Source organism: Hypanus sabinus, chromosome 23 (genome assembly GCF_030144855.1).
Source record: "Hypanus sabinus isolate sHypSab1 chromosome 23, sHypSab1.hap1, whole genome shotgun sequence".
Lineage (NCBI taxonomy): Eukaryota > Metazoa > Chordata > Chondrichthyes > Myliobatiformes > Dasyatidae > Hypanus > Hypanus sabinus.
This window is the reverse complement of record NC_082728.1, coordinates 4,651,638-4,673,970: the sequence shown is the minus strand read 5'-3', so window position 1 is coordinate 4,673,970 and position 22,333 is coordinate 4,651,638. Positions and strand designations below refer to the sequence as shown.

Sequence of the window (22,333 nt, the reverse complement as noted above, 5' to 3'; positions counted from 1 at the left end):
AGGGGGTACAGGAGCCTGAAGGCACAAGGTCAATGATACAGGACCCCCATCACCCAGGACATGCCCTCTTCTTATTGCCACCATCAGGGAGGAGGTACAGGAGCCTGAAGACATCGTCAATGATACAGGACCCCCACCACCCAGGAAATGCCCCCTTCTCATTGCCACCACCAGGGAGGAGGTACAGGAGCCTGAAGACACACGGTCAATGATACAGGACCCCCACCACCCAGGACATGCCCTCTTCTCATTGCCACCATCAGGGAGGAGGTACAGGAGCCTGAAGGCACAAGGTCAATGATACAGGACCCCCATCACCTAGGACATGCCCTCTTCTCATTGCCACCATCAGGGAGGGGGTACAGGAGCCTGCAGACATCGTCAATGATACAGGACCCCATCACCCAGGACATGCCCTCTTCTCATTGCCACCATCAGGGAGGAGGTACAGGAGCCTGAAGGCACAAGGTCAATGATACAGGACCCCCATCACCCAGGACATGCCCTCTTCTTATTGCCACCATCAGGGAGGAGGTACAGGAGCCTGAAGACATCGTCAATGATACAGGACCCCCACCACCCAGGAAATGCCCCCTTCTCATTGCCACCACCAGGGAGGAGGTACAGGAGCCTGAAGACACACGGTCAATGATACAGGACCCCCACCACCCAGGACATGCCCTCTTCTCATTGCTACCGTCAGGGAGGAGGTACAGGAGCCTGAAGGCACAAGGTCAATGATACAGGACCCCCATCACCTAGGACATGCCCTCTTCTCACTCCTACCATCAGGGAGGAGGTGCAGGAGCCTGAAGGCACACACTCAGTGTTTCACGAACAACTTCTTCTCTGCCATCAGATTTCTGAACACATTCTCAATATTTTCCCTCTTTCTTGCACTACTTATTTAATTTGTTTTTTAATATTTACTTACAGTAATTTATAATTTTTATTACAATGCGTTGTAGTGTCCTGCTGCAACAAATGTCACGACATATGGCAGTAATATTAAACCTGATTCTGATTCTCTCTCAAGGACACCGGTGAAGCAGCCAGCATTTCCAGACGAGCTGATCACGCCAGATTTAGCTAACTCTCTGGAATCCTGCTGTGCTGTGGCGCAGTCCAGACCCACAGTGGTGAACAAACAATGCAGCAGTATCACAGAGTCTTACAGCACAGAAACAGGCCCTTGGCCCTGCTAGTCCACGCCAACCTGGTCTTCTGTCTGGTCCCACTTACCTGCATCCGGACCGCACCCCTCCCCTCCACGTACCGATCCAAACTTCTCTTCAATGTTGAAATTGAACCTGCATCCATCACTTCTGCTGACAGCTCTTTCCACACTCTCACCCCCCTCTGAGTGGAGATGTTCTGCCTCAGATTCACCTTTCACCCTTGGCATAGGACCTCTTGTTCTAGTTTCACCCAACCTCAGTGGAGAAAGCTTGCTTGCATTTACCCCTGCAATACCCCACATCATTTTGTACACTTCTATCAAAATCTCCCCTCCCTGTCCTATGCTCCAGGGAATAAAGTCCGAACCTATTCAACCTTTCCCTGTAACTCAGGTCCTCGATGTCCTTGTAAATATTCTCTGCACTCTTTCAATCTTATTTACATCTTTCCTGTAGGTAGGTGACCAGAACTGCACACAATGCTCCAATAAGGTATCACCAATGTCTCATACAAGTTCAAAATAACAACCCATCTCAGTACTCTGATTTACAAAGTTCAACATGTCAGAAGCTCTCTTTATGACCCTCTCTACCAGTGACGCCACTTTCAAGGGTATTCCCAGATCCCTGTACTGTACAGGACACACACTCCATGTGGGTGTACAGTTAAAGCTTCACAGACCCCAACCCAAAGTGGAGGGGAGTAGACACTCTCCAGCAGATTGCACCTTGAACCGGTCGTAAATCCGGGGCAGAGATGGATGTTGGACACACTGAAAAATGTGCATTGGGCCAGCATATTGCAGATATGTAGAAAATATGAGCTAGTGTAGGCCATTCAGCCCATTGAGTCTGTCCCTCTCAATCCTCTGAACTCCAGCACATGTAGTCCCAGGTGACTCAATCTCTTCTTATAGACTAACTCACACATTTCTGGAATCAAGCTGGTGGGCCTCCTCTAAAGCCAGTATACCTTTCCTCAAGTTCAAAGTACATTTATTATTGAAGTATGTACACTATATGGAACTTTCAGGTTTGTCTCCTTGTAGGCAGCCACGAAACAAAGAAATCCAATAGAACTCATTTAACAAAGACCTTCAAACATCAGATATGCAGAAAAAATGTGAATCATGCAAACGATAAAAGTAAGCAAATAGCAATTGCGAACTGCAGTTCACGGAAGTGAGTCCATAGCCACGCAGCTATTCATCACTGCAGGCCGAAGCCTCGGTTCAGCACAGAGACGAGTGAACCTGGTAGAGCACCGAGCTCAACACTGGCCAATCCCTCATCTCCGGCTCTGACACCCCGACCTTTCCAATAAGTTCTCCAAAGCAGGCGGTGTTTCTTGCTCTCGGACCCAGGCCCTGCCGCTTTGGTGTGCTCTCGGACCCAGGCCCTGCCGCTTCGGTGTGCTCTCGGGACCAGGCCCTGCCGCTTCGCTATGCTCTTGTGACCAGGCCCTGCCACTTCGGTGTGCTCTCGGACCCAGGCCCTGCCACTTCGGTGTGCTCTCGGCCCCAGGCCCTGCCACTTCGGTGTGCTCTCGGACCCAGGCCCTGCCACTTCGGTGTGCTCTCGGACCCAGGCCCTGCCGCTTCGCTATGCTCTCGGGACCAGGCCCTGCCGCTTCGGTGTGCTCTCGGACCCAGGCCCTGCCACTTCGGTGTGCTCTCGGACCCAGGCCCTGCCACTTCGGTGTGCTCTCGGACCCAGGCCCTGCCGCTTCGCTATGCTCTCGTGACCAGGCCCTGCCGCTTCGGTGTGCTCTCGGACCCAGGCCCTGCCGCTTCGGTGTGCTCTCGGACCCAGGCCCTGCCGCTTCGGTGTGCTCTCGGACCCAGGCCCCGTCGCTTCGTTGTGCTCTCGGACCCAGGCCCTGCCGCTTCGGTGTGCTCTCAGACCCAGGCCCCGTCGCTTCGTTGTGCTCTCGGACCCAGGCCCTGCCGCTTCGGTGTGCTCTCAGACCCAGGCCCTGCCGCTTCGTTGTGCTCTCGGACCCAGGCCCTGCCGCTTCGGTGTGCTCTCGGACCCAGGCCCTGCCGCTTTGCTCTGCTCTCGGGACAAGGCCCTGCCGCTTCGGTGTGCTCTCGTGACCAGGCCCTGCCGCTTCGGTGTGCTCTCGGGACCAGGCCCTGCCGCTTCGGTGTGCTCTCGTGACCAGGCCCTGCCGCTTCGGTGTGCTCTCGTGACCAGGCCCTGCCGCTTCGGTGTGCTCTCGGACCCAGGCCCTGCCGCTTCGGTGTGCTCTCGGACCCAGGCCCTGCCGCTTCGGTGTGCTCTCGGACCCAGGCCCTGCCGCTTCGGTGTGCTCACGGACCCAGGCCCTGCCGCTTCGGTGTGCTCTCGGACCCAGGCCCTGCCGCTTCGCTATGCTCTCGGGACCAGGCCCTGCCGCTTCGGTGTGCTCTCGGACCCAGGCCCTGCCGCTTCGGTGTGCTCTCGGGACCAGGCCCTGCCGCTTCGGTGTGCTCTCGGACCCAGGCCCTGCCGCTTCGGTGTGCTCTCGGACCCAGGCCCTGCCGCTTCGGTGTGCTCTCGGACCCAGGCCCTGCCGCTTCGGTGTGCTCTCGGACCCAGGCCCTGCCGCTTCGGTGTGCTCTCGGACCCAGGCCCTGCCGCTTCGTTGTGCTCTCGGACCCAGGCCCTGCCGCTTCGGTGTGCTCTCGGGACCAGGCCCTGCCGCTTCGGTGTGCTCTCGGACCCAGGCCCTGCCGCTTCGGTGTGCTCTCGGACCCAGGCCCTGCCGCTTCGCTATGCTCTCGGGACCAGGCCCTACCGCTTCGGTGTGCTCTCGAGACCAGGCCCTGCCGCTTCGGTGTGCTCTCGGACCCAGGCCCTGCCGCTTCGCTATGCTCTCATGACCAGGCCCTGCCGCTTCGGTGCGCTCTCGGACCCAGGCCCTGCCGCTTCGGTGCGCTCTCGGACCCAGGCCCTGCCGCTTCGGTGTGCTCTCGGGACCAGGCCCTGCCGCTTCGGTGTGCTCTCGGACCCAGGCCCTGCCGCTTCGGTGTGCTCTCGGGACCAGGCCCTGCCGCTTCGGTGCGCTCTCGGACCCAGGCCCTGCCGCTTCGCTATGCTCTCGGACCCAGGCCCTGCCGCTTCGGTGTGCTCTCGTGACCAGGCCCTGCCGCTTCGGTGTGCTCTCAGACCCAGGCCCTGCCGCTTCGGTGTGCTCTCGTGACCAGGCCCTGCCGCTTCGGTGTGCTCTCGGACCCAGGCCCTGCCGCTTCGGTGTGCTCTCGTGACCAGGCCCTGCCGCTTCGATGTGCTCTCGTGACCAGGCCCTGCCGCTTCGGTGTGCTCTCGGACCCAGGCCCTGCCGCTTCGGTGTGCTCTCGTGACCAGACCCTGCCGCTTCGGTGTGCTCTCGTGACCAGGCCCTGCCGCTTCGATGTGCTCTCGTGACCAGGCCCTGCCGCTTCGGTGTGCTCTCGTGACCAGGCCCTGCCGCTTCGGTGTGCTCTCGGGACCAGGCCCTGCCGCTGCGGTGTGCACTCGGACCCAGGCCCTGCCGCTTCAGTACGCTCTCGGACCCAGGCCCTGCCGCTTCGGTGTGCTCTCGGACCCAGGCCCTGCCGCTTCGGTGTGCTCTCGGACCCAGGCCCTGCCGCTTCGGTGTGCTCTCGGACCCAGGCCCTGCCGCTTCGGTGTGCTCTCGGACCCAGGCCCTGCCGCTTTGCTATGCTCTCGGGACCAGGCCCTGCCGCTTCGTTGTGCTCTCGGACCCAGGCCCTGCCGCTTTGCTATGCTCTCGGGACCAGGCCCTGCCGCTTCGGTGCGCTCTCGGACCCAGGCCCTGCCGCTTCGCTATGCTCTCGGACCCAGGCCCTGCCGCTTCGGTGTGCTCTCGGACCCAGGCCCTGCCGCTTCGGTGTGCTCTCGTGACCAGGCCCTGCCGCTTCGGTGTGCTCTCGGGACCCAGGCCCTGCCGCTTCGGTGTGCTCTCGGACCCAGGCCCTGCCGCTTCAGTGTGCTCTCGGGACCAGGCCCTGCCGCTTCGGTGTGCTCTCGGACCCAGGCCCTGCCGCTTCGCTATGCTCTCGGACCCAGGCCCTGCCGCTTCGGTGTGCTCTCGGGACCAGGCCCTGCCGCTTTGCTATGCTGTCGGGACCAGGCCCTGCCGCTTCGGTGTGCTCTCGGACCCAGGCCCTGCCGCTTCGGTGTGCTCTCGGGCCCAGGCCCCGCCGATTCGGTGTGCTCTCGGGACCAGGCCCTGCCGCTTTGCTATGCTGTCGGGACCAGGCCCTGCCGCTTCGGTGTGCTCTCGGACCCAGGTCCTGCCGCTTCGGTATGCTCTCGGGACCAGGCCCTGCCGCTTCGGTATGCTCTCGGGACCTAGGCCCTGCCGCTTCGGTATGCTCTCGGACCCAGGTCCTGCCGCTTCGGTATGCTCTCGTGACCAGGCCCTGCCGCTTCGGTGTGCTCTCGGACCCAGGCCCTGCCGCTTCGGTGTGCTCTCGGACCCAGGCCCTGCCGCTTCGGTGTGCTCTCGGGACCCAGTCCCTGCCGCTTCGGTGTGCTCTCGGACCCAGGCCCTGCCGCTTCGTTGTGCTCTCGGACCCAGGCCCTGCCGCTTCGGTGTGCTCTCGGGACCAGGCCCTGCCGCTTCGGTGTGCTCTCGGCCCCAGGCCCTGCCGCTTCGGTGTGCTCTCGGGACCAGGCCCTGCCGCTTCGGTGTGCTCTCGGCCCCAGGCCCTGCCGCTTCGGTGTGCTCTCGGGACCAGGCCCTGCCGCTTCGTTGTGCTCTCGGGACCAGGCCCTGCTGCTTCGGTGTGCTCTCGGCCCCAGGCCCTGCCGCTTCGTTGTGCTCTCGGGACCAGGCCCTGCCGCTTCGGTGTGCTCTCGGGACCAGGCCCTGCCGCTTCGGTGTGCTCTCGGGACCAGGCCCTGCCGCTTCGGTGTGCTCTCGGCCCCAGGCCCTGCCGCTTCGTTGTGCTCTCGGCCCCAGGCCCTGCCGCTTCGTTGTGCTCTCGGCCCCAGGCCCTGCCGCTTCGGTGTGCTCTCGGGACCAGGCCCTGCCGCTTCGGTGTGCTCTCGGCCCCAGGCCCTGCCGCTTCGTTGTGCTCTCGGCCCCAGGCCCTGCCGCTTCGGTGTGCTCTCGGACCCAGGCCCTGCTGCTTCGGTGTGCTCTCGGACCCAGGCCCTGCCGCTTCGCTATGCTCTCGGACCCAGGCCCTGCCGCTTCGGTGTGCTCTCGGGCCCAGGCCCCGCCGATTCGGTGTGCTCTCGGGAACAGGCCCTGCCGCTTTGCTATGCTGTCGGGACCAGGCCCTGCCGCTTCGGTGTGCTCTCGGACCCAGGCCCTGCCGCTTCGGTGTGCTCTCGGACCCAGGCCCTGCCGCTTCGGTGTGCTCTCGGACCCAGGCCCTGCCACTTCGGAATGCTCTCTGACCCAGGCCCTGCCGCTTCGGTGTGCTCTCGGACCCAGGCCCTGCCACTTCGGAATGCTCTCTGACCCAGGACCTGCCGCTTCGGTGCGCTCTCGGACCCAGGCCCTGCCGCTTCGGTGTGCTCTCGGGACCAGGCTCCACCGTCTCGATCCGGCCCATACCTCAGCTTTCCAACTCTGCCGATCAAACCTCGACTCTTTCCTTGTTCAGTTCTGCAGTGCTCCTGGTGTGGCCTCACCAGCACCCTGTAGATCTGCAGTATCACCTCCTTGCTCTGAAATTCAATCCCTGTTGCGTGAAGGACAATGTTCCAGTTGCCTCCTTGATAACCTGTTGCACTTGCAGACCGATCTTTTGCGATTCTTGCTCAGCACTCCCAAATCCTTTTGCACAACAGCCTACTGCAGTCTTTAATAATCATCTCATCTTTGATTTTATCCCCCTTCCAAACTGAATGTCTTTGCATTTACCCATATGGTACTCCATCTGGCAGACCCTTGCCCTGCCTCTTAACCTATCTCTATCTCTCTGCAGGATTAACACGTTATCTGTGCGATTTGTTTCTCTAACTTAGAGTCACTGGCAAACTCAGAAACGCTACCCTCGGCCCCGTTGGAGTGCTGGTTCTCCAGGGCGGGGCTTCCATCACACAAGTAGAGATCTTTGGTTAGTGAGGAGAGGACCCCTGAGCAAGCAGGAGCTCTTATTGCTCCCACATCATCTTCCATCTCCCTTTACAAAGACCATAAGCTATAGGAGCAGAAACAGGCCATTTGGCCCATTGAGTCTGCTCTACCATTCCATCATGATTGCTTTGTTATCCCTCTCAACCCCATTCTCCTGCCTTCTCCCTGCAAGGGCCAGTACTCAACCTGCATTCTGCGAGAGACCCGAACCAAGAGCGCGAGGGGGGTGGGGGATGGAGACACGACTGCCAACACCTACCTTCCGTCCTGCTGTGTTAATGTGCAACGGAGTGAGGAAGGGGTCGAAGATCATGTGGGTTGTCTCAATGTTGATGGGAGACTGTCTCTTCCCCACAGAGCACAGATTCCAGGCTGAGTTCACCAGGCCCCAGAACGAGGGAACTGTTCGAACAGAAACAAAAGGTATTACGGTTAGAATCGAAGCACACAGCTAGGGAGTCAGCACGAGGACAGGTGGCCCTTGGGAAGTTCCCAGACCGGCTTCTGACCCATCCTGCGAACTAGAGTCTGCTGTTGGATGAGGCCACCTCGGGGATCGGCTGCAGACAGGCACCAGAGCGCGAGGCAGGCAGGTGATATGGACGAGGCTTAAACACGAGAAGTCTGCAGATGCTGGAGAAACTCATCAATGTCCAACACAGGACTGAGGGACTGTGTATTGATGTATAACACAGGACTGAGGGACTCTGTATCAATGTACAACACAGAACTGAGGGACTGTGTATCGGATGTACAACAAAGGACTGAGGGACTGTGTATTGATGTAAAACACAGGACTGAGGGACTGTGTATCGATGTACAATACAGGACTGAGGGACTGTGTATCGATGTACAACACAGGACTGAGGTACTGTGTATTGATGTATAACACAGGACTGAGGGACTGTGTATTGATGACCAACACAGGACTGAGGTACTGTGTATTGATGTATAACACAGGACTGAGGGACTGTGTATCGATGTACAACACAGGACTGAGGGACTCTGTATCAATGTACAACACAGAACTGAGGGACTGTGTATCAATGTACAACACAGGACTGAGGTACTGTGTATTGATGTATAACACAGGACTGAGGGACTGTATCAATGTACAACACAGAACTGAGGGACTGTGTATCGATGTACAACACAGGACTGAGGGACTGTGTATCGATGTACAACACAGAACTGAGGGACTGTGTATTGATGTACAACACAGGACTGAGGGATTGTGTATCGATGTACAATACAGGACTGAGGGACTGTGTATTGATGACCAACACAGGACTGAGGTACTGTGTATTGATGTATAACACAGGACTGAGGGACTGTGTATCGATGTACAACACAGGACTGAGGTACTGTGTATTGATGTATAGCACAGGACTGAGGGGCTGTGTATTGATGACCAACACAGGACTGAGGGGCTGTGTATTGATGACCAACACAGGACTGAGGTACTGTGTATTGATGACCAACACAGGACTGGGAGTGGATATTTATAAGATGAAACAGTCTGTTGTCATATCATCACTGAAATCTCCACCAGTCCTGCTCAGATAAATGTCTCATGATTAATCTGAGCTGTGTCTGTTGTGGGGTTTTAGGAAGTAGAAGTAAAGGCAGCCCATTTTTAAAAGCTCGTTGAACAAGTCAGCCTCAGCTAGGGTGACAGCTCATCCTCTGTTGGATGGGGCTGTGTCTGGTAGAATGACTCAGTGTTCACAGCTGCCCTCCTGGACTGGTATTCACCCTCCATGAGAGCAGAGGATCAGGATTTGCCCCATTGAACTGTAGAACAGATCATAGAGACGGAATGCACAGCCAGAGGCTTTCTCCCCATGTAGAAACGGCTGATATAAGGGGTCATATTTTATGGTGATTGAAGGGAAGTATAAGCAGGGGAGTTAAAGGTAATTTGTTTTACATAGAGAGTAGTGGGTGTGTAACACAATAGACATAAGAGTAAAACCAGGCCATTAAGCCCATTGAACCTGCTCCATTATTCCATCATGGCTGATTTATTATCTTTGTCAACCCCATTCCCCTGCCTTCTCCCCATAACCCTTGATGCCCTATCAACCTCCACTTCAAATGTACCCAACGACTTGGCCTTCACAGCCATTTATGGCAATGAATTCCAGAGCTTCAAACTCTCTGTGTGAAGAAATTCCTCCTCATCTCCGTTCTGAATGGGTGTCCCTCTATTCCAAGACTCTGCCCTCTGGTCCTAGACTCCCCCACCCCCCCCCACCATAGGAAACATCCTCTCCACACCCACTCTATTGAGTCCTTTCAATATTCGATAGGTTTCAATGAGATACTCCCTCATTCTTTCCTAATTATCTAATCAACCTCAGCCTAATCAGTTCACATATCCATGTTGTTAAGATTCTGATCTGAGCATTAGAGAGCATCAGACTCTGTGTGAAATTCCTTTTCCGGAGGCGTATTTTCCTCAGGCTTCCTCGGGAAGGAGGGAGGAACGCTGGTGTTGCTTTGGTCCTTGTTAAACCCACTTCCCAGCATTGATTCTGTATCTCTCTGAGGCTTGCTCATTCCGGTACCAGACCAGATCCGTGTGGGGTGTTGTTACCTCCACCATCTCCTCTGGCAGCTCATTTCAGACAGCAACAACTCTGTGAAAAATGATCAAATCTCCCCTCATTCTCTTACGCTCCAGGGACTAAAAGTCCTAACCTTCTCCAACCATTCCCTATAACTCAGGTCCTCCAGTTCTTGCACCGTTCCTGTAATATAGGATCTCAGCTTGTAGCATCCCAGGGTTTGTTCTACTGTGAACGTCTGTAAGATAGCAGCATGTGCAGCTGCATTAGTCCTTTGGGGACCAAACAGAGGTGCTTTTGTCTTTTTTAAATGTCTTTCTTGCGAGCTTTAAGAACTTCAAGTATGGCAGGCCTACCCCATCAGAGAACTTCTTGTTGTGGAAGAGCTGAAGGAGCTGGACTTGGTGTAACTGCCCTGCTGTGGGAAGGGTTCCGTGTCAGTGGGTGGCGTGCAGAATAACAGCCAATGATTTTAGAAAACCTACAGTGCAATACAGGCCCTTCAGCCCACAATGCTGTGCCAAACATGTCCTTACCTTAGAAATTACTAGGCTTACCCATAGCCCTCTATTTTTCTAAGCTCCATGTACCTGTCCAGGACTCTCTTAAAAGACTCTATCGTATCCGCCTCCACCACCGTCGCCGGCAGCCCATTCCACGCACTCACCACTCTCTGCGTAAAAAACTTACCCCTGACATCTCCTCTGTACCTACTCCCCAGCACTTTAAAACTGTGCCCTCTGGTACTAGCTATTTCAGCCCTGGGACAAAGTCTCTGACTATCCACACGATCAATGCCTCTCATCATCTTGTACACCTCCATCAGGTCACCTCTCATCCCCCTTCGCTCCAAGAAGAAAAGGCCAAGTTCACTCAACCTGTTCTCATAAGGCATGCTCCCCAATCCAGGCAACATCCTTGTAAATCTCCTCTGCACCCTTTCTATGGCTTCCACATCCTTCCTGTAGTGAGGCGACCAGAACTGAGCACAGTACTCCAAGTGGGTTCTGACCAGGGTCCTATATAGCTGTAACATTACCTCTCGGCTCCTAAATTCAATTCCACGATTGATGAAGACCAATACACCATACACCTTCTTAACCACAGAGTCAACCTGCGCAGCTGCTTTGAGTGTCCTATGGACTTGGACCCCAAGATCCCGCTGATCCTCCACACTGCCAAGAGTCTTACCATTAATACTATATTCTGCCATATTTGACCTACCAAAATGAACCACCTCACACTTATCTGGGTTGAACTCCATCTGTCACTTCTCAGCCCAGTTTTTCATCCTAACGATGTACCGCTGTAACCTCTGACAGCCCTCCACACTATCCACAACACCCCCAACCTTTGTGTCATCAGCAAACTTACTAACCCATCCGTCCACGTACTCATCCAGGTCATTGATAAAAATCAGAAAGAGGAGGGGTCCCAGAACAGATCCCTGAGTTGGTGTGGCGTGGGGACCATGCTGGGTGGGCCTGGCCCCTCCCATGTTCGACTGGGGGAAGACAAGCTGGATTGTGTGTGTGCGTTCGTTTGTCTGTGCGACACTGAGAACTGCTTGTTCTTGCCGACAACAACCATGCACCATAATTACAGCACATTTCCCTCAGGAACTTGGGCTATGTATTCTTGTGTGACAATACGTTTACTGCTATACGATATGTGTTATTTGTGCTTTGTGTTGTGTGTGACTGTTGGTACTGTGTTCCTGAGTAACGCTGTCTCATCTGGTTGTAGCCATGGGTATTCATGAACGGTTGAATGACAATTAAACTCGAACTTGAACTTGCAAGAAAATGACAGTCAGAGCGTTATGGTCTGTGTTTTATGGGAATGGAATATCATCAGGACTTTACTTTTCATAGAGCAGTCCAGCACAGGAACAGACCCCTCAGCCCACAATGTTGTGCTAAACTAAATAAATTAGTGATCAAATGGCCAACTAAACTAATCTCTTCTGCCTACACAATGTCCCTGTTCCTCCCTTGTCCTCACACACACGTGCCTATCTAAACATCTCTTAATATATCAGCTTCTACCACCAGCCCAGGCAGGTACCCACCCCTCTCTGTGTAAAATACTTGCCCCTCACATCTCCTTTGAAATTTCCCCCTCTCACTTTGAATGCCTGCCCTCAGGTATTAGACATTTCAACCCTGGAAAACAGATACTGTCAGTCTATGCCTCTCATAATCTTGTAAACCTCTATCAGATCTCCCCTCAGCCTCTGCCGCTCCAGAGAAAACAACCCAGACTTGCTACAGCTCATGCCTTCTAATCCAGGCAGCATCCTGGCAGACATCTGCACCCACATCCTTCCTGCTATGGGGCAACCAGAACTGTATGCTACTCTCCAGATGCAACACGTCATTCGAGCTTGGTATGACTGTCTGGAGGATTTCAGAGGCATCCGAGCAAATCAAACCTGGGAACAAGGCCTCGTAGATCTTGCCCTCTGCAAGGATTCAGATCCATTTATTTATCATGTGTACATCGAAACACGCAGCGAAATGCATTATTTGTGTCAACAACGAACACACCCGAGGGTGTGCTGGGGGCAGCCCGCAAGTGTCACCACACATTCCGGTGCCAACGTACCATGTCCACAATGGTTGGCACAACAGACCAGGGCACAACAAAACAGAACAGCAAAGCGGAAACAGTGAAACAAGGCCGATCCTCCCACCTGACGAAAACATTCCCTGGAAAAGGAATTTCACAGCGAGCTTGATGGTAACATTCTGATGCTCAAATGTGAATCTTAAATACAGTTACTGATATGGATTTGTGATTTGATATGGCTGAGGTGGATTGGATGATTAGTTAAATACAGTTGCTGATATGGATATGTGATTTGATATGGCTGAGGTGGATTGGATGATTAGTTAAATACAGTTACTGATATGGATATGTGAGTTGATATGGCTGAGGTGGATTGGATGATTAGTTAAATAAAGTTACTGATATGGATATGTGACTTGATATGACTGAGGTCGATTGGATGATTAGTTAAATAAAGTTACTGACATGGATCTGTGATTTGATATGGCTGAGGTGGATTGGATGATTAGTTAAAAGGTATAATGTTGGATAAACAACAGAATTCATTAAAAAAAAGTTAAAATCCAACAAACGTCCATTCCATTTAGAAACAAAGACTAAGGAAAAGAATTCAATTTGACGGGTAAGGGATTGGATTAGAAGGAGATTTATAATGTTGTAAAGAAGCAAAATAAGCCTGGGGATTGGGAGGATTAAAATCAAACAGAAGATGATGACAAAAAATGAGGACTAAAGCATAACAAGTAAGAAATATGAGAACAGATTGCTGCTTCAACAAATGTACAGGGAGAGTTCATGAGAGTAAGTTTCAGTCCGTGGGAGGCTACCGGAAAATTTATGATCAAATATCGAACACTACAGCACAGTACAGGCCATTCGGCCCACAATGTTGTGCTGGCCCTTTAACCCATCTCTCCCACATACGACCATCCACCACCTGTTCCCATGGCGTCATGTGACCCTGATCAGGGGGTACGATATCAGGAGATGATATCAGTGAAGAATAGATGCCTATTACTCCTTGGACCTGATGACCTCTATCCCAGACCTTCTAAAGCAGAGGCTGCAGAGTGGATGGTTGGGATTTCTCCAAGTTACTCAAAATTCATGTGACCAACTAATATGACAGGAAATTAATAGGAGGATTCGAGGCAGTGTGGAGGAACAGAGGCTCTTGGGGCTCACATCTCTACATCGAGTTGACAGGGTGGTTACAGGAAGGTGTTTGGTGTGTTGGCTTTCATTAGTTAGGGGATGGAATTCAAGAACGATGAGGGAATGTTGCAGCTCCATAAAAGCCAAACATTGATAGTGCTTTATTCCATAGATGCTGCCTGGCCTGCTGAGTTCTTCCAGCATTTTGTGTGTGCAGCTCTATAAAACCCTGGTTAGACCACACTTGGAGTATTGTGTTCAGTTCTGATGACCTCGTTATAGGAATAATGAGAAAGCTTTAGAGAGGGTACAGAGGAGATTCACCAGGATGCTGCCTGGATTAGAGAGGGTGCAGAGGAGATTCACCAGGATGCTGCCTGGATTAGAGTGGGTGCAGAGGAGATTCACCAGGATGCTGTCTGGATTAGAGAGGGTGCAGAGGAGATTCACCAGGATGCTGTCTGGATTAGAGAGGGTGCAGAGGAGATTCACCAGGATGCTGCCTGGATTAGAGAGGGTGCAGAGGAGATTCACCAGGATGCTGCCTGGATTAGAGAGGGTGCAGAGGAGATTCACCAGGATGCTGCCTGGATTAGAGAGGGTGCAGAGGAGATTCACCAGGATGCTGTCTGGATTAGAGAGGGTGCAGAGGAGATTCACCAGGATGCTGCCTGGATTAGAGTGGGTGCAGAGGAGATTCACCAGGATGCTGTCTGGATTAGAGAGGGTGCAGAGGAGATTCACCAGGATGCTGTCTGGATTAGAGAGGGTGCAGAGGAGATTCACCAGGATGCTGTCTGGATTAGAGAGGGTGCAGAGGAGATTCACCAGGATGCTGTCTGGATTAGAGAGGGTGCAGAGGAGATTCACCGGGATGCTGTCTGGATTAGAGAGGGTGCAGAGAAGATTCACCAGGATGCTGCCTGGATTGGAGAGGGTGCAGAGGAGATTCACCAGGATGCTGTCTGGATTAGAGAGGGTGCAGAGGAGATTCACCGGGATGCTGTCTGGATTAGAGAGGGTGCAGAGGAGATTCACCAGGATGCTGTCTGGATTAGAGAAGGTGCAGAGGAGATTCACCAGGATGCTGCCTGGATTAGAGAGTGTGCAGAGGAGATTCACCAGGATGCTGTCTGGATTAGAGAGGGTGCAGAGGAAATTCACCAGGATGCTGTCTGGATTAGAGAGGGTGCAGAGGAGATTCACCAGGATGCTGTCTGGATTAGAGAGGGTGCAGAGGAGATTCACCAGGATGCTGTCTGGATTAGAGAGGGTGCAGAGGAGATTCACCAGGATGCTGTCTGGATTAGAGAGGGTGCAGAGGAGATTCACCAGGATGCTGCCTGGATTAGAGAGGGTGCAGAGGAGATTCACCAGGATGCTGTCTGGATTAGAGAGGGTGCAGAGGAGATTCACCAGGATGCTGTCTGGATTAGAGAGGGTGCAGAGGAGATTCACCAGGATGCTGTCTGGATTAGAGAGGGTGCAGAGGAGATTCACCAGGATGCTGCCTGGATTAGAGAGGGTGCAGAGGAGATTCACCAGGATGCTGTCTGGATTAGAGAGGGTGCAGAGGAGATTCACCAGGATGCTGCCTGGATTAGAGAGGGTGCAGAGGAGATTTACCAGGATGCTGTCTGGATTAGAGAGGGTGCAGAGGAGATTCACCAGGATGCTGTCTGGATTAGAGAGGGTGCAGAGGAGATTCACCAGGATGCTGTCTGGATTAGAGAGGGTGCAGAGGAGATTCACCAGGATGTTGCCTGGATTAGAGAGGGTGCAGAGGAGATTCACCAGGATGCTGTCTGGATTAGAGAGGGTGCAGAGGAGATTCACCAGGATGCTGTCTGGATTAGAGAGGGTGCAGAGGAGATTCACCAGGATGTTGCCTGGATTGGAGAACTTGTCTTATAGGATAGGTTGAGTGAACGCGGGCTTTTCTCTTTGGAGTGACGGAGGATGAGAGTTGACCTGATGGAGGTGTAGATGTCCAAGATGATAAGAGGCATAGATTGAGTGAACAGCCAGAGACTATTTCCCAGAGTAGAAGTTGCTAATATGAGAAGGCATAATTTGAAGATGATTGGAGGAAAGGATAGGAAGGATGTTAGAGATTGGTGGGTATGTGGATCGCCCTGCCAGGGGTGGTGATAGAGGCAGATACATATGGACATTTAATAGGCTCTTAGATAGGTATGAGGAGATAGAAAAATGGAGGACTATGTGGGAGGGAAGGGTTAGATTGATCTTGCTTAATGTTAAAGATTAGGCACAACATTATGGGCCAAAGGGACAGTACTGTGTTCTACGTTCTATAAAGAATGGAGTCAGACGAGAAGAACGTACCGAGGGGAAGCCTGATGCCAGTAGGATACTGTGCTGTACCGTTCTATGGTCAATAAGGGAGGGAGAGAGAAACGAGGGAACTACCCTAGAGAGTAGATCCTATAGAAACATCTAAAATTGTAAAAGAGATAGATAAAACAGAGGCAGGAAAGCTGTTTCCACTGGTAGGTGAGACTAGAACTAGGGGCAATTGCCTCAAGATTCGGGGGAGAGGATTTGGGACACAGATGAGGAGGCACTGCTTTTCCCAGAGAGTGGTGATTCTGTGGAATTCTCTGCCCAATGAAGCAGTGGAGGTTACCTCAGTAAATATTTTTAAGACAAGGTTGGATAGATTTTTGCATAGTAGGGGAATTAAGGTGTACAGGGAAAAGGCAGGTAGGTGGAGATGAGTCCATGGCCAGATCAGCCATGATCTTATTGAATGGCCAAGCAGGCTCGATGGGCCAGACAGCCGAGTCCTGCTCCGATTTCTTATGAGAAGCCTGATGTCAACAGCTGGAAAGCGATGGAGTACACTGTAGAGCAGACAGACTGAGTAAACATGGGAAATTATATCCGACCAACTTAGAAGAATGTTTCAAAGATGTCACTGGCAGCATGGACACAGGACTAGTGGATGTCTCCAAGTTATATCAATATCCTTAAATTGATCCTGTCCATGTGGGAAAACACAACATCACTGGATACTGAATCCATGCCTCCACTGTACAGTCATGAGAGGTATTCCCCAGGACAAGAAAATAGACTCTTCACCTCACAGTCTACCGTGTGCTGACACTGGAGAGAGTCCAAAGGAAGCTCATGAAGATTATTCCGGGATATAAAGGCTTGTCATATGAGGAGTGTTTGATGGCTCTGGGCCTGTATTCACTCGAATTCAGAAGAATGAGGAGTAGCCTCATGGAAACATCAAATGTTGAAAGGCTTCGATAGAGTGCATATGGAGAGAATGGTTCCTATGGTGGGGGAGTCTAGGACCAGAGAACGCAGCCACAGAATAGAGGGGCATCCTTTCTGAATGTCGATGAAAAGGAATTTCTAAAGTCACGGTAGTGGGGGTGTTGTGGGCTGGGTCAGTGGGTGGAGGTGTTGATCAGCCTCACTGCTTGGGGAAAGTGACTGTCTCTGAGTCTGGGAGTGGAGGGGTGGGTCGGTGGGTGGAGGTGTCGATCGGCCTCACTGCTTGGGGAAAGTGACCGTTTCTGAGTCTGGGAGTGGAGGGGTGGGTCAGTGGGTGGAGGTGTCGATCAGCCTCACTGCTTGGGGAAAGTGACTGTTTCTGAGTCTGGGAGTGGAGGGGTGGGTCAGTGGGTGGAGGTGTTGATCAGCCTCACTGCTTGGGGAAAGTGACTGTTTCTGAGTCTGGGAGTGGAGGGGTGGGTCAGTGGGTGGAGGTGTCGGATCAGCCTCACTGCTTGGGGAAAGTGACTGTTTCTGAGTCTGGGAGTGGAGGGGTGGGTCAGTGGGTGGAGGTGTCGATCAGCCTCACTGCTTGGGGAAAGTGACTGTTTCTGAGTCTGGGAGTGGAGGGGTGGGTCAGTGGGTGGAGGTGTTGATCAGACTCACTGCTTGGGGAAAGTGACTGTTTCTGAGTCTGGGAGTGGAGGGGTGGGTCAGTGGGTGGAGGTGTTGATCAGCCTCACTGCTTGGGGAAAGTGACTGTTTCTGAGTCTGGGAGTGGAGGGGTGGGTCAGTGGGTGGAGGTGTTGATCAGCCTCACTGCTTGGGGAAAGTGACTGTTTCTGAGTCTGGGAGTGGAGGGGTGGGTCAGTGGGTGGAGGTGTCGATCGGCCTCACTGCTTGGGGAAAGTGACTGTTTCTGAGTCTGGGAGTGGAGGGGTGGGTCAGTGGGTGGAGGTGTTGATCAGCCTCACTGCTTGGGGAAAGTGACTGTTTCTGAGTCTGGGAGTGGAGGGGTAGGTCAGTGGGTGGAGGTGTTGATCAGACACTGCTTGGGGAAAGTGACTGTTTCTGAGTCTGGGAGTGGAGGGGTAGGTCAGTGGGTGGAGGTGTTGATCAGACTCACTGCTTGGGGAAAGTGACTGTTTCTGAGTCTGGGAGTGGAGGGGTGGGTCAGTGGGTGGAGGTGTTGATCAGACTCACTGCTTGGGGAAAGTGACTGTTTCTGAGTCTGGGAGTGGAGGGGTGGGTCAGTGGGTGGAGGTGTTGATCAGCCTCACTGCTTGGGGAAAGTGACTGTTTCTGAGTCTGGGAGTGGAGGGGTGGGTCAGTGGGTGGAGGTGTTGATCAGCCTCACTGCTTGGGGAAAGTGACTGTTTCTGAGTCTGGGAGTGGAGGGGTGGGTCGGTGGGTGGAGGTGTTGATCAGACTCACTGCTTGGGGAAAGTGTCTGTTTCTGAGTCTGGGACTGGAGGGGTGGGTCGGTGGGTGGAGGTGTTGATCCGCCTCACTGCTTGGGGAAATGCAGTGAGTAATGAAATGATCTGTATACAAGATGAGCTTTTCACTGTGTCTTGGTACACGTGACAATAATAAATAACTCCAATGCACGTAGGATGAATCCAACTCCCCTCCACTCCCTCCTACTCCAGCTATCTCCACCCCTCTCCACAGCTGTGCTAACTCTTATCCAACTCCTTTGAAAACTGCTATTGAATTTCCCTCCACTTCCCCCTCCCCAGGGTGACTATGCTCCCCCCACTATCTGAAGCTGATGTTTGTCACAAAAACATCATGGTGAGGTACAGTAACTGCAAGAAAGTCATTATCGATCTTCCACCTTACTGTCTGCCTGCACTGCACTTTTTCTGTAACTGTATTCTGCACTCTTATTGTTCTAGCTCAACACACTGAGTGATCTCATCTCTGTCGACAATATGTAGGTTTTCCCCACCGTACCTCGATACGTGCAATTATAACATAAATTTAACAATTTAATTTGATAAGAGCCAATTAACACACATACTTATTTATTATCTCCCCATGCTTACATAAAACATTACAGTCGATAAGACATAGGAGAAGATCCAGGCCATTCGGCCCATTGAGTCTGTTCTCTCATCCATCATGGGCGATTTATGATTACTCTCAACTCCATTCTTCTGCTTTCTCCCTGTGATCTTTGACGCCTTGTCTAATGAAGAACTATCAACCTCTGCTTTATATATACCCAATGACTTGGCTTCCACAGCCGTCTGTGGCAACAAATTCCAGAGATTTACCGCCCTCTCCTTAGCTCTGGTCCAAAGGGATGTCCCACAGTCGGGAGATCTCACACTCAATGGTTGTTCCAATGGGCTTGAACTATCGGGACATGTTATACTGTTCAATTAGCGTTGTTACACAGGTATTAATAGAAGGGATTACTTGTCAGTTTCCAAAGCATCTCTCCTAAGTGGCCTCACACAGTGAAACTTGCAGCCTCAGTGTCTGATTACTGCAGAAGGCTAAATGTATAGAGGATTTTTATATTGAACACTGATTCTTGTTTTTACATTTATTAATAGTTATAGGAGCTTGTTTTATACACGGGGTGCCCATGAGTTGGGTGTTTGCAATCTGAGGGGGCTCTGTATTTATATTTTCAACACCATTAAATATAAGAGACCATAAGATTGGAGAAGAATTAGGCCTCTCGGCCCAGAGTCTGCTCTGCCCTGGCTGATTTATTATCGCTCTCAACCCTATTCTCCTGCCTTCTCCCCATAACCTTTGACACCCTGATTGATCGAAATTTCAACCTCTGCATTAAATATACTCAACAACTTGGCCTTCAGTCATCGGGCTAAAGAACTTTCTCCTATCTCTGTTCTAAATGGGTGCCCTATTCTGAGGATGTGCCATCCGGTCCTAGACTTCCCCACTATTGGAAACATCCTCTCCACCGCCACTCTATCTGTGTCCTCTGGTCCTAGACTCCCCCACGATAGGAAACATCCTCTCCACATCCACTCTATCTGTGTCCTCTGGTCCCAGACTCCCCCACTACAGGAAACATCCTCTCCACATCCACTCTATCTGTGTCCTCTGGTCCCAGACTCCCCCACTACAGGAAACATCCTCTCCACATCCACTCTATCTGTGTCCTCTGGTCCCAGACTCCCCCACTATTGGAAACATCCTCTCCACCGCCACTCTATCTGTGTCCTCTGGTCCCAGACTCCCCCACTACAGGAAACATCCTCTCCACATCCACTCTATCTGTGTCCTCTGGTCCCAGACTCCCCCACTATTGGAAACATCCTCTCCACCGCCACTCTATCTGTGTCCTCTGGTCCCAGACTCCCCCACTACAGGAAACATCCTCTCCACATCCACTCTATCTGTGTCCTCTGGTCCCAGACTCCCCCACTACAGGAAACATCCTCTCCACATCCACTCTATCTGTGTCCTCTGGTCCCAGACTCCCCCACTACAGGAAACATCCTCCCCACATCCACTCTATCTGTGTCCTCTGGTCCCAGACTCCCCCAGTACAGGAAACATCCTCCCCACATCCACTCTATCTGTGTCCTCTGGTCCTAGACTCCCCCACGATAGGAAACATCCTCTCCACATCCACTCTATCTGTGTCCTCTGGTCCTAGACTCCCCCACTACAGGAAACATCTTCTCCACATCCACTCTATCTGTGTTCTCTGGTCCTAGACTCCCCCACTACAGGAAACATCCTCTCCACATCCACTCTATCTGTGTCCTCTGGTCCTAGACTCCCCCACTATAGGAAACATCCTCTCCACATCCACTCTATCTGTGCCCTCTGGTCCTAGACTCCCCCACTACAGGAAACATCCTCTCCACATCCACTCTATCTGTGTCCTCTGGTCCTAGACTCCCCCACTATTGGAAACATCCTCTCCACATCCACTCTATCTGTGTCCTCTGGTCCTAGACTCCCCCACTACAGGAAATATCCTCTCCACATCCACTCTATCTGTGCCCTCTGGTCCCAGACTCCCCCACTACAGGAAACATCCTCTACACCGCCACTCTGTCTGTGCCCTCTGGTCCCAGACTCCCCCACTACAGGAAACATCCTCTACACCGCCACTCTATCTGTGTCCTCTGGTCCCAGACTCCCCCCACTATAGGAAACATCCTCTCCATGTCCACTCTATCTGTGCCCTCTGGTCCCAGACTCCCCCACTACAGGAAACATCCTCTACACCGCCACTCTATCTGTGTCCTCTGGTCCCAGACTCCCCCCACTATAGGAAACATCCTCTCCAGGTCCACTCTATCTGTGCCCTCTGGTCCCAGACTCCCCCACTACAGGAAACATCCTCTCCACATCCACTCTATCTGTGTCCTCTGGTCCTAGACTCACCCACTATAGGAAACATCCTCTCCACATCCACTCTATGTGTCCTCTGGTCCTAGACTCACCCACTATAGGAAACATCCTCTTCACATCCACTCTATCTGTGTCCTCCGGTCCCAGACTCCCCCACTACAGGAAACATCCTCTCCACATCCACTCTATCTGTGTTCTCTGGTCCCAGACTCCCCCACTACAGGAAACATCCTCTCCCCATCCACTCTATCTGTGTCCTCTGGTCCTAGACTCCCCCACTACAGGAAACATCCTCTACACCGCCACTCTATCTAGGCCTTTACATTTTGACAGATTTCATTGAGATCCCCCTCATTGTTCTAAGTTCCAGTGAGTACAGCCCCAGAGACATCAAATGTTAACCCTTTCATTCCTGAGGTCTTACTCATGAATCTTCTCTACTGTCTCCAATGCCAGCACATCCTTTCTTAGGGATACTTTGCTATGCAGCCCTAAACTGCCTACAATACTCCAAATGTGGTGTGACTTAGAAAGCCTTAGTGTTACATTATGGTGTCACCAGAAAGGTTGTTACATAAGAAGGGAGCAAATGGGGTGAAAGGAAAAACACACAGAGAGGCTTGGCTGACAAGGAGAGAGAGCCAGGAATAGGAAGGGTTTCCATTGTACTAAACATCTTACTCCCTCCATAGATGCTGTCTGATCTGCTGAGTAGCTGGGGCAGGAGGAGGCCATCCAGCCCAATTCTGTCCCACTGTTCAATCCAAACATGGCTGATTTATCATCTGCATACTTAATTCCCACTTAGGTTTAAGGTGCTGGGGAGTAGGTACAGAGGAGATGTCAGGGGTAAGTTTTTTACTCAGAGAGTGGTGAGTACGTGGAATGGGCTGCTGGCGGCAGTGGTGGAGTTGGATACGATAGGGTCCTTTAAGAGACGCCTGGATGGCTACATGGAGCTTAGAAAAATAGAGGGCTATGGGTAAAGCCTAGGTTGTTCTAAGGTAGGGACATGATCTGCACAGCTTTGTGGGCCGAAGGGTCTGTATTGTGCTGTAGCTGTTCTATGTGTCTTTGTTTCATCCCCAAACTCCTTGATCCCTCTTGTGTGCAGCAATCTACTGCAAGACAGCTCAGAGAGTTGTGGAGACATCACAGGCACCATGGACGCTGTCTAC

General features: G+C 52.5%; 1 protein-coding gene across 2 annotated transcripts in view; it reads right to left on the bottom strand.

Moving 5' to 3' along the window:
* The window catches only part of ca10a (carbonic anhydrase Xa), a 269,702-nt gene that overhangs the window by 100,765 nt on the left and 146,604 nt on the right, over nt 1-22,333 (bottom strand). For both annotated transcript variants that reach the window (XM_059948186.1, XM_059948187.1), the window contains one exon: nt 7,517-7,659. In XM_059948186.1, coding sequence (XP_059804169.1) covers nt 7,517-7,659 — 143 coding nt within the window. The remainder of the gene's footprint in view (nt 1-7,516; nt 7,660-22,333) is intronic.